Source organism: Salmo trutta, chromosome 22, assembly GCF_901001165.1.
Source record: "Salmo trutta chromosome 22, fSalTru1.1, whole genome shotgun sequence".
Taxonomy (NCBI): Eukaryota; Metazoa; Chordata; class Actinopteri; order Salmoniformes; family Salmonidae; genus Salmo; species Salmo trutta.
In genome coordinates, this window is record NC_042978.1 from 16,623,522 (window position 1) to 16,636,181 (window position 12,660).

A 12,660-nucleotide genomic window follows, 5' to 3' on the forward strand; every position below is an offset into this window, starting at 1 on the left:
TCAATGCTTCAGAAATGTTTTAGTACCCTTCCCCAGATCTGTGCCTCGACACAATCCTGCCTCGGAGCTCTACGGACATTTCCTTCGACCTCATGGCTTTGTTTTTGCTCTGACGTGCACTGTCAACTGTGGGACCTTATATAGACAGGTGTGTGCCTTTCCAAATCATGTCCAATCAATTGAATTTACCACAGGTGGACTCCTATCAAGCTGTAGAAACATCTCAAGGATGATCAATGGAAACAGGATGCACCTGAGCTCAATTTCGAGTCTCATAGCAAAGGGTCTGAATACTTATGTAAATAAGGTATTTCTGGTTTTATTTTGTATACATTTGCAAAAAATTCGAAAAAGATGTTTACGCTTTGTCATTATGGGGTATTGTGTGTAGATTGAGGAAATTGTTTTATTTTAGAATAAGGCTGTAACGTAACAAAATGTGGAAAAAGGAAATGGGGCTGAATACTTTCCGAATACACTGTACACTGAGTATACCACGTGTAACCGATGTGAAATGGCTAGTTAGTTAGCGGTGGTGCGCGCTAATAGCGTTTCAATCAGTGATGTCACTCGCTCTGAGACCTGAAGTGGTTGTTCCCCTTGCGTTGCAAGAGCCGCGGCTTTTGTGGCGCGATGGGTAACGATGCTTCGTGGGTGTCAGTTGTTGATGTGTGCAAGGGTCCCTGGTTCGAGCCCAGGTTGGGGTGAAGAGAGGGACGGAACCTACACTGTTACACACTCATTAGGAACACCTTTAGAACAGCCTATCCAAACACATCCATACACACTCTCTTTTACACACACACCGCTAGAGTACATGCAGTATAAGGAAATCCAGTGCAAGTTAATGGAGACTGCAGAGTGAGTCATTTTACAGCAATTTCCCTAACTCAATATTAGGAAGGTTTTACAAAACATATATTGTGTTGCGCCCCCTTTTGCCTTCAGAACAGCCTCAGTTCATTGGGGCATGGACTCTACAAGGTGTCGAAAGCGTTCCACAGGGATGCTGGCCCATGTTGGCTCCAATGCTTCCACTGTTGTCACTGGATGTCTTTTGGGTGGTGTACAATTCTTGATACAAACTCAGCAGAGTTGCAGTTCTTGACACAAACTGGTGCGCCTACTACCATCCCCCGTTCAAAGGCACTTACAGTGGGGGAAAAAGTATTTGATCCCCTGCTGATTTTGTACGTTTGTCCACTTACAAAGAAATGATCAGTCTATAATTTTAATGGTAGGTTAATTTGAACAGTGAGAGACAGAATAACAACAAAAAAATCCAGAAAAACGCATGTCAAAAATGTTATAAAATGATTTGCATTTTAATGAGGGAAATAAGTATTTGACCCTTCTGCAAAACATGGCTTAGTACTTGGTGGCAAAACCCTTGTTGGCAATCACAGAGGTCAGACGTTTCTTGTAGTTGGCCACCAGGTTTGCACACATTTCAGGAGGGATTTTGTCCCACTCCTCTTTGCAGATCTTCTCCAAGTTATTAAGGTTTCGAGGCTGACGTTTGGCACCTCGAACCTTAAGCTCCCTCCACAGATTTTCTATGGGATTAAGGTCTGGAGACTGGCGAGGCCACTCCAGGACCTTAATGTGCTTCTTCTTGAGCCACTCCTTGTTGCCTTGGCCGTGTGTTTTGGGTCATTGTCATGCTGGAATACCCATCCATGACCCATTTTCAATGCCCTGGCTGAGGGAAGGAGGTTCTCACCCAAGATTTGACGGTGCATGGCCCCGTCCATCGTCCCTTTGATGCGGTGAAGTTGTCCTGTCCCCTTAGCAGAAAAACACCCCCAAAGCATAATGTTTCCACCTCCATGTTTGACGGTGGAGATGGTGTTCTTGGGGTCGTAGGCAGCATTCCTCCTCCTCCAAACACGGCGAGTTGAGTTGATGCCAAAGAGCTCCATTTTGGTCTCATCTGACCACAACACTTTCACCAGTTGTCCTCTGAATCATTCAGATGTTCATTGGCAAACTTCAGACGGGCATGTATATGTATTCTTGAGCAGGGGGACCTTGCAGGCGCTGCAGGATTTCAGTCCTTCACGGCGTAGTGTGTTACCAATTGTTTTCTTGGTGACTATGGTCCCAGCTGCCTTGAGATCATTGACAAGATCCTCCCGTGTAGTTCTGGGCTGATTCCTCACCGTTCTCATGATCATTGCAACCCCACGAGGTGAGATCTTGCATGGAACCCTAGGCCGAGGGATATTGACAGTTCTTTTGTGTTTCTTCCATTTGCGAATAATCGCACCAAATGTTGTCACCTTTTCACCAAGCCGCTTGGCGATGGTCTTGTAGCCCATTCCAGCCTTGTGTAGGTCTACAAGCTTGTCCCTGACATCCTTGGATATATATATATATATATATACATACTGCTCAAAAAAATAAAGGGAACACTAAAATAACACATCCTAGATCTGAATGAAAGAAATAATCTTATTAAATACTTTTTTCTTTACATAGTTGAATGTGCTGACAACAAAATCACACAAAAATAATCAATGGAAATCCAATTTATCAACCCATGAAGGTCTGGATTTGGAGTCACACTCAAAATTAAAGTGGAAAACCACACTACAGGCTGATCCAACTTTGATGTAATGTCCTTAAAACAAGTCAAAATGAGGCTCAGTAGTGTGTGTGGCCTCCACGTGCCTGTATGACCTCCCTACAACGCCTGGGCATGCTCCTGATGAGGTGGCGGATGGTCTCCTGAGGGATCTCCTCCCAGACCTGGACTAAAGCATCCGCCAACTCCTGGACAGTCTGTGGTGCAATGTGGCGTTGGTGGATGGAGCGAGACATGATGTCCCAGATGTGCTCAATTGGATTCAGGTCTGGGGAATGGGCGGGCCAGTCCATAGCATCAATGCCTTCCTCTTGCAGGAACTGCTGACACACTCCAGCCACATGAGGTCTAGCATTGTCTTGCATTAGGAGGAACCCAGGGCCAACCGCACCAGCATATGGTCTCACAAGGGGTCTGAGGATATCATCTCGGTACCTAATGGCAGTCAGGCTACCTCTGGCGAGCACATGGAGGGCTGTGCGGCCCCCCAAAGAAATGCCACCCCACACCATGACTGACCCACCGCCAAACCGGTCATGCTGGAGGATGTTGCAGGCAGCATTTGCTCTGGCAAATGCCAAATGTCCTGCACAGTGTTGGGCTGTAAGCACAACCCCCACCTGTGGACGTCGGGCCCTCATACCACCCTCATGGAGTGTGTTTCTGACCGTTTGAGCAGACACATGCACATTTGTGGCCTGCTGGAGGTCATTTCGCAGGGCTCTGGCAGTGCTCCTCCTGCTCCTCCTTGCACAAAGGCGGAGGTAACGGTCCTGCTGCTGGGTTGTTGCCCTCCTACGGCCTCCTCCACGTCTCCTGATGTACTGGCCTGTCTCCTGGTAGCACCTCCATGCTCTGGACACTACGCTGACAGACACAGCAAACCTTCTTGCCACAGCTCGCATTGATGTGCCATCCTGGATGAGCGGCCCTACCTGAGCCACTTGTGTGGGTTGTAGACTCCGTCTCATGCTACCACTAGAGTGAAAGCACCGCCAGCATTCAAAAGTGACGAAAATATCAGCCAGGAAGCATAGGAACTGAGAAGTGATCTGTGGTCCCCACCTGCAGAACCACTCCTTTATTGGGGGTGTCTTGCTAATTGCCTATAATTTCCACCTGTTGTCTATTCCATTTGCACAACAGCATGTGAAATGTATTGTCAATCAATGTTGCTTCCTAAGTGGACAGTTGGATTTCACAGAAGTGTGATTGACTTGGAGTTACATTGTGTTGTTTAAGTGTTCCCTTTATTTTTTTGAGCAGTATATATACACTGAGTGTAAAAAAACATTAAGAACACCTGCTCTTTCCATGGAATTATAATAGAAAATGACAATCTTAGAATGTCAGTGTGGCCTGTTTAGACACTTGTACTAACTATGATGACACCAAATGTTTTGCATTCATACCAAACATAATTTGATTTGTGGTGCGTTTTGATATTGTGCTAAATATTGTGCAAGGATGCGAATGGGTTAATTCGTCTGCTGTTTAGCTATTCTCTAGATTTACTGACAACAGAAGCATCCTGGATCAAAGGCTTAGTATTGTAAGTGGCCAGACTAAAAAGTAACTGGCGGGTAGAAAGCTAATGAATTCCAGATCTAAACAGTAATTCAGAGGATGACAATTCTCTGTTAACCTTGGAGTTATTTTGGAACGCAGAGTCTTTTTCCGACACCTTCACCTAAAGCATTCAAAGAAATCATGTTTATAAAGTCTTGTAGTTTACATAATGTCAGGACAGGAGACTATGATCCTTCTGTTTAGCAGATCAGGGTGTGTACTACAGTGCTCTGGCGCCTTTAGGTGTCTATGGAAGAGACAGTAGACTAGACTCATTGAACTCTATCCTGACCCTAAGGAAACATAATAGACTTGGCCCTTTTGGCCTGGAGCCTATAGCAGCCAACCACTCTGCAGTCAACTGGACTGTGTTGTACCATGCTAGCTAGTTATGCAGCTTGAATTAGAGTGAATGTCCCTGTCAGACTGTATTTTCCATGTTCTCCCAGTCCCTCAGACTCATGTTTCAATTCCACCTAATGTTTTCATGTGGGTGTCACTCTATTTGTTTTTAAAAGTCCGATAGAGACGGACAAGTTGAAAATCCCCTGCTGATGGGGGGGAAAAACAGAGAGTAGTAAAGATGAAACTCTGAAACTTGAGAGGGGGCGGAAGTAATAATCCTGGGAGTTTTTTTTAACGCGCGTTCAACTAGAAATGTTTTGAACGCTGGAGAGATGAGAGAGATGGATCTGTGATCTTACTTGGCCGCCTGCGTGAGCTCCGTGAAGGAGGCAATTTCAGCTGCAAATTGGTTTCTCCCCCAGCACCATGACCAACCCAGGCCCACACAACCACTACACACATGCACATACCACAGGCACATGTTGATCCACCTCATGTCTGAGAGAACACAGGCCACCCATCTTCACCCCAGGTGTTTGAGTGTGTAATCGGTCAGACTGAACATACCGTGACAGAAAGGTCATAGGGCCTTGTGTTTACAATTCAGGTGATGCATGCTATAGCTGGGACGATTAACTGAAAATTGCAGACACCGACATTGCCCGCCTCTTACCAAAGCATTTTGCTTACGTCCGTAAACTGGTGATTAGGCTACACAATGTTTTTTAGGGTTCTATTCATACCATTATTTGGTCAACTGTAATGTGCATTAACCTGCTTCCTGCAAGTAAAGTATCTGTCCCTCCGCCCCTGTTTCGCTGCCCGCTCTCAATCCCTCCCCCCACCTTGTGAAGGGAGCATACGAACAACATTTCAAAATGTAATTGCAGGAAAACCCCTTTTTGCCTAATGTTTCTGTTGTTAAAGAGAGGGGAGTCTCTGCTTCCTGTATGTATGAAAACTATTTCTCAACACTAAATATTGAGAAAATACCACCGCTTTACAAACAGAGTATATAATTGAGGTGATGCGTTGGCGGAACCGAGCGCACCATTTGTGGTGAATGCATCATCAAGTGCCTACATAGGCCTAACCAATGGAAAGTTTTTGTTGGACATTAATTAGATCAATTACATGGCTATCTAGCAACAATATCAAATTTAGGGTTGGCAATCCAGCTAATATGTTTTGACTTCCACTTCCTTAGGTGTTGAATTATGTAGTATAAAGCCTAAGCCAATATGCACAAAAAGATGCAGGTAACCTAATCTCTAAAGAGCCTCAAATGAATCTGATCATTCTAGATCCTATTTTGACATGTTGTACTTGTATGTTTGTTTATTTATTTATAATATATATAAATTCCCTGAACATGTTAGATGAAGTAGCTAACTTCTTTCATGTCTTACTTGGCACCTTAAAAGTCCTGCCGCTAACGGAAAGTGACTGTGCATTAAAAAAAATACAATACCGGTCAAAAGTTTGGACACACCTACTCATTCAAGGTTTGCCTATATTTTGAATATTTTCTACATTGTAGAATAATAGTGAAGACAACAAAACTATGAAAAAACACTTATGGAATCCTGTAGTAACCCAAAAATTGTTAAAGAAATCCAAATATATTTGAGATTCTTCAAAGTAGCCACCCTTTGCCTCAATGACAGCTTTGCACACTCTTGGCATTCTCTCAACCAGCTTCATGAGGTAGTCACCTGGAATGCATTTCAATTAACAGGTATGCCTTGTTAAAAGTTAATTTGGGGAATTTCTTTCCTTTTTAATGCATTTGAGCCAATTAGTTGTGTTGTGACAAGGTAGGGGTGGTATACAGAAGATACCCCTGTTTGGTAGAAGACCAAGTCCATATTATGGCAAGAACAGCTCAAATAAACAAAGAGAAACGACAGTCCAACTGTCACGCCCTGACTTGAGAGAGCCGTTTTTCTCTGTTTAGTTAGGTCGGGGTGTGATATGGGGTGGGCATTCAATGTATTTTATTTCTATGTTTTGGCCAGGTATGGTTTCCAATCAGAGGCAGCTGTCTATGGTTGTCGCTGATTGGGAGACATACTTAGGCAGCTTTTTTCCACCTGGTTTTTGTGGGTAGTTGATTTCCGTTTAGTTCTCTGTTGCCTGACGGAACTGTTTGCTTTCGTTTTGTTTCTTTGTTTAAGTGCTTTCATTATAATAATAAATATGAGCACTCAACACGCTGCATTTTGGTCCACTCCTTTTGACGATCGTAACACCATCATTACCTTAAGACATGAAGGTCAGTCAACCCGGAAAATTTCAAGAACTTTTAAAGTTTCTTCAAGTGCAGTCGCAAAAACCAAAAAGGGCTATGATGAAACTGGCTCTCATGAGGACCGCCACAGGAAAGGAAGACCCAGAGTTACCTCTGCTGAAGAGGATAAGTTCATTAGAGTTACCAGCCTCAGAAATTGCAGCCAAATAAATGCTTCACAGAGTTCAAGTAACAGACACATCTGAACATCAACTGTTCAGAGGAGACTGCATGAATCAGGCCTTCATGGTCAAATTCCTGCAAAGAAACCACTATTAAAGGACACCAATAAGAAGAAGAGACTTGCTTGGGCCAAGAATCATGAGCAATGTACATTAGACCAGTGGAAATGTGTCCTTCGGTCTGATGAGTCCAAATGTGCGATTTTTGGTTCCAACCGCCATGTCTTTGTGAGACGCAGAGTAGGTGAATGGATGATCTCCGCATGTGTTGTTTTTCAAGAGGACAGTGACCCAAAACACACCTCCAGGCTGTGAAAGGGCTATTTGACCAAGAAGGAGATTGATGGAGTGCTGCATCAGATGACCTGGCTTCCACAGTCACCCGACCTCAACCCAATTGAGATGGTTTGGGATGAGTTGGACCGCAGAGTGAAGGAAAAGCAGTCAACAAGTGCTCAGCATACAGTTAAAGTCAGAAGTTTACATACACCTTGGCCAAATACATTTAAACTCAGATTTTCACAATTCCTGACATTTAATCCTAGTAAAAATTCCCTGTCTTAGGTCAGTTAGGATCACCACTTTATTTTAAGAATGTGAAATGTCAGAATAATAGTAGAGTGATTTATTTCAGCTTTTATTTATTTCATCACACGTGGTCTCGTGTGGCTCAGTTGGTAGAGCGTGGTGTTTGCAACGCCAGGGTTGTGGGTTCGATTCCCACGGGGGACCAGTACGGAGAAAAAAAGATGAAATGTATGCATTCACTACTGTAAGTCGCTCTGGATAAGAGCGTCTGCTAAATGACTAAAATGTAAAATGTAAATCACATTCACAGTGGGTAAGAAGTTTGCATACACTCAATTAGTATTTGGTAGCATTGCCTTTAAATTGTTTAACTTTGGTCAAATGTTTCGGGTAGCCTTCCACAAGCTTCCCACAATAAGTTGAATTTTGGCCCATTCCTCCTGACAGAGCTGGTGTAACTGAGTCAGGTTTGTAGGCCTCCTTGCTCGCACACGATTTTTCAGTTCTGCCCACAAATGATCTATAGGATTGAGGTCAGGGCTTTGTGATGGCCACTCCAATACCTTGCATTTGTTGTCCTTAAGCCATTTTGCCACAACTTTGGAAGTATGCTTGGGGTCATTGTCCATTTGGAAGACCCATTTGCGACCAAGCTTTAACTTCCTGACTGATGTCTTGAGATGCTGCCTCAATATATTGACATAATTTTCCTACCTCATGATGCCATCTATATTCTGAAGTGCACCAGTCCCTCCTGCAGCAAAGCACCCCCACAACATGATGCTGCCACCCCTGTGCTTCATGGTTGGGATGGTGTTCTTCGGCTTGCAATCCTCCCCCTTTTTCCTCCAAACATAAGGATGGTCATTATGACCAAACAATTTCATTTTTGTTTCATCAGACCAGAGGACATTTCTCCAAAAAGTATGATCTTTGTCCCCATGTGCAGTTGCAAACCGTAGTCTGGCTTTTTTATGGCGGTTTTGGAGCAGTGGCTTCTTCCTTGCTGAGCGGCCTTTCAGGTTATGTCGATATAGGACTTGTTTTACTGTGGATATAGATACTGGAGGAAATGGGTACAAAAGTATCTTAACAAGGTCCTTTGCTGTTGTTCTGAGATTGATTTGCACTTGTCACACCAAAGTACTTTCATCTCTAGGAAACAGAACGCGTCTCCTTCCTGAGCGGTATGACGGCTCTGTGGTCCCATGGTGTTTATACTTGCGTACTATTGTTTGTACAGATGAACATGGTACCTTCAGGCGTTTGGAAGTTGCTCCCAAGGATGAACCAGACTTGTGGAGGTCTACCATTTTGGCTGATCTTGGCTGATTTCTTTAGATTTTCCCATGAATTCATGCAAAGAGGCACTGAGTTTGAAGGTAGGCCTTGAAATACATCCACAGGTACACCTCCAATAGGCTAATTGACATCATTTGAGTCAATCAGAAGTTTCTAAAGCCATGACATAATTTTCTGGAATTTTCCTAGTTGTTTTTAGGCACAGTCAACTTAGTGTATGTAAACATCTGACCCACTGGAATTGTGATACAATGAATTATAGGTGAAATAATCTTTCTGTAAACAATTGTTGGAAAAATGACTTGTGTAAAGCACAAAGTAGATGTCCTAACCGACTTTCTTAAACTATAGTTTGTTAACAAAAATGTGAGAAGTGGTTGAAAAACAAGTTTTAATGACTCCAACCTAAGTGTATGTAAACTTCTGATTTCAACTGTATGTGGGAACTCCTTCAAGACTGTTGGAAAAGCGTTCCTCATGAAGCTGGTTCAGAGAATGCCAAGAGTGTGCAAAGCTGTCATCAAGGCAAACGGTGGCTACTTTGAAGAATCTCAAATGTAAAATATATTTTGATTTGTTTACCACTTTTTTGGTTATTACATCATTCCATATGTGTTACTTCATAGTTTTGATGTCTTCACTATTATTCTACAATGTAGAATATAGTAAAAATACAGAAAAACCCTTGAATGAGTGTCCAAACTTTTGACATACATTTATTTATTGATTGTTATTGAGCAAAATGGGTCAAGAATTCAATTGATCACAATATGACATTTTGTCCAGCTCTAGTACACAAACACACACAAGTTAAAACATCTACAGTGAGCCCACTGACACATACGGAGGCATGAGTGCATCTTCCCTTCTCAGTGCAAAATTACTGTCTGTGAATTCAATAGCGAAGGTGCATAAAGATGGCGGCCCCCATGTACTTACCACAAACGCCTAATTTCCTAAGTTTGCTGTATTGTACAGTGCTGTCCATTACTCTTTTTTTAATATTGGCATTAGCACATGATCCCAATTTTAGCTCCAAGATGGCAGCAATTAAAAAAAACAAAAAGTAGATTGTGCCGAGTTACACACTGAACCATGTTGCGCGCCGTAGATTAAAAAGTCTGTGGATAGTGCTAGAACAATGGTGTCATATCTGAATTCCTCCATCTTTATGCACCTTAGCCATTACAGACAACCTCCAGATAGGCAGACTGAAAAGAGATATGAATACATGTCTGTCCTGATCAGGTTAACTGCTTCCAGCTGCCCCACACTCTGTTCTGCTATGCCAGCAACTTCTCTAATACCAACTAATCAGGGGGGAGAGCGCTATTACTGTAGGGCACTGTTAGGTGTATTCATTGGACCATTTGGCTGTTTATTACTTTGTATAATGTATTGATTGTGCTGATTCTACAGTGTAACAGTGTCTGCTCAGGTAACAGAGTCTCATCTCTCTTCTTCTATTTTCCATCCTCAGGGAAGAAGAACTCAATCCTAATGCATAAGGTTCAGCATGACCTCAACTCGGGTGTCTTCAACAACCGAGAGAATGAAATTATCCAAGAGATTGTGAAATATGACCGTGAGATGGTGCAGCAGGTGGACATGCAGAGGCCTCGAGCCATGTCCATGTCCAACCCCCCCACGCACGGGGGCATCTTCGCTCCTCCAGCCCCACCTCAGAGCTCAGCCATCGCCACCCTCCAGCAGGCTGTGGCTATGAGCTTCTGTCCCCCCATGGCAGGCCCTCTGGTAGGGGCCGGGGCCCTGCAGTCACCCCGGATGGTACGGAGGTTCCAGGTGATGCAGAGCATGTCAGCCTCCCCTCCTCCCCAGACTGAGCAGACCATGCAGCCCCAGCTACACGCCGGTGGTGCCTTCGCCTCCGCCCTCTCCAGCCCCCCCATCCAGAGCCCCCTAGCTGCTGGGGGACGGACATTCCAGTACGGCCCCTCTTCTGGCTCCCAGCTCTCCCTGGTCCAGCAGATCGTGCCCAGCCCCCCACACCGGCCCAACACCCATAACAGCACCCGCTCTCTGCACATGGGCAGTCTGAGTCAGGACGCCAGGGCACTGTCTGCCTCTCAGCCCTCTCTGCCCCAGGGAGGGTCTCAACCTGTGGCCCCGAGCCCACCACAGTCCAACCGTGTTTCCTCAACCTCCATTGGGCCACCTCAGACCCCCCCGGGCTCTGTGGGGCTCAGGAGCACTGTGACTCATAGGATGGTGCTGCCCCACCAGATGTCTGTGGGGGCGTTTCCTCTAGCCTCCCTCCCGGGGACTCTGACATCGCTGGGGACAGGCATGGGTGCGGGTATGGGAGTGGGCATGGGAGCAGGCTTGGCGCCAGCCCAGCCGGACTCGGGTTTACCCAAAAAGGACTCCAAAGCCAGCCACCCTGAGACAGACCATGTCAGATCGAGGCTATCTTCCAATTTGTGACCTTTATTAGATTTCTGCAGAGCCAGGGGTTTTTGGTTGTGGGAACTGTGGAAGGTTTCGTCCTTCTACCCAATAATCTCCCCTCTCCCTGTCACGCGGGGCTGAATATGACTATATGCTGTGGGACCTTGGAGAGGGAGCGGGAGACCGGAGCTGAAAGACAATGTATGACTAACAATATAGTTATTATCAGAGGTGGGATGTTTCTACTCCACCCACAGACATAGATAGTAGATACCGGCCGTACGTTGTAGTAGCACCTTCTCCCCACATCTCTCCTTTATTTACTCTCTTTACTGTAACCATATTCAACATAAATAGCACGCATCTCTCACCCACTATCTATATAGTCGAACAATACAAACTGGCAGGGACAAGAAGAAAATCAGGAACCTGCTTCAGATGACGGCCATGACATCAACGCTTTGCAGAAGTTGTTCTGGGATTTCCTCTTTTCTCTACGGACTGGTTTTAACAAAAGTTCTACTCATGTCACCGTAATATTGTTTCAGAAAACAAGAAAATGTTTTTTTTTAGACCACGTCTTAAATTATTGCATTTTTAATTTTATTTTTTTTACAGGTTGGGCTTAAACAAAATGTTGCATTGTATTAATGGGATTAATAATATATTTCTGAAAAAAACGAGTGGACAGAATTTCACTGCCTTGATTTCAACATTTGAAGCCATATCCTTTGTGTGTGTGTGTGTGTCTTTATAAGGAATTCATATCTATAAAATATATCTTCCCCCTTTCTCAAATTGTATTTGCAGATGACAGTGTAGGTATAATTTCAGTATTTTTCTTGGAGTCTACAGCCTACATTTCATTCTAGCTTGGCCAGAATACATCTAGGGTGCAAGTGATATACACTACATGACCAAAAGTATGTGGACACATACTCGTCGACCACATCTCATTAGAAAAACATGGGCATTAATATGGAGTTGGTCCCCCCCTTTACTGCTATAACAACCTTCACTCTGTTGGGAAGGCTTTCCACTAGATGTTGGAACATTGCTGAGAGGTCTTGCTTCCACTCAGCCACAAGAGCATTAGTGAGGTCGAGCACTGATGTTGGGCAATGAGACCTGGCTTGCAGTCGGCGTTCCAATTCATCCCAAAGGTGTTCGATGGGGTTACATTTACATTTTAGTCATTTAGCAGACACTCTTATACAGAGCAACTTACAGTAGTGAATGCATACATTTCATTATTTTATTTTTTTCTGTGCTGGCCCCCCATGGGAATCAAACCCACAACCCTGGCATTGCAAACACCATGCGTTGCAAACACCATGCGCTACCAACTGAGCTACAGGGATGGCCAGGGTTGAGGTCAGGGCGTTTCAACTGCTCCAGTATCTAATGGCAGCAAGCTTTAAACCACTCCAGTCTGCGCTTGGCATTGT

At 44.3% G+C, this 12,660-nt stretch overlaps 1 protein-coding gene across 1 annotated transcript in view; it reads left to right on the plus strand.

Moving 5' to 3' along the window:
• Window positions 1–12,145, plus strand: part of LOC115158227 (potassium/sodium hyperpolarization-activated cyclic nucleotide-gated channel 2) — a 69,256-nt gene extending 57,111 nt beyond the window's left edge. Inside the window, exon 8 of the mRNA XM_029706909.1 lies at window positions 10,284–12,145. Within this exon, the coding sequence (XP_029562769.1) occupies window positions 10,284–11,248 (965 nt within the window). The 3' untranslated portion in view covers window positions 11,249–12,145. The remainder of the gene's footprint in view (window positions 1–10,283) is intronic.
• The last annotated feature ends 515 nt before the right edge of the window (window positions 12,146–12,660 follow it).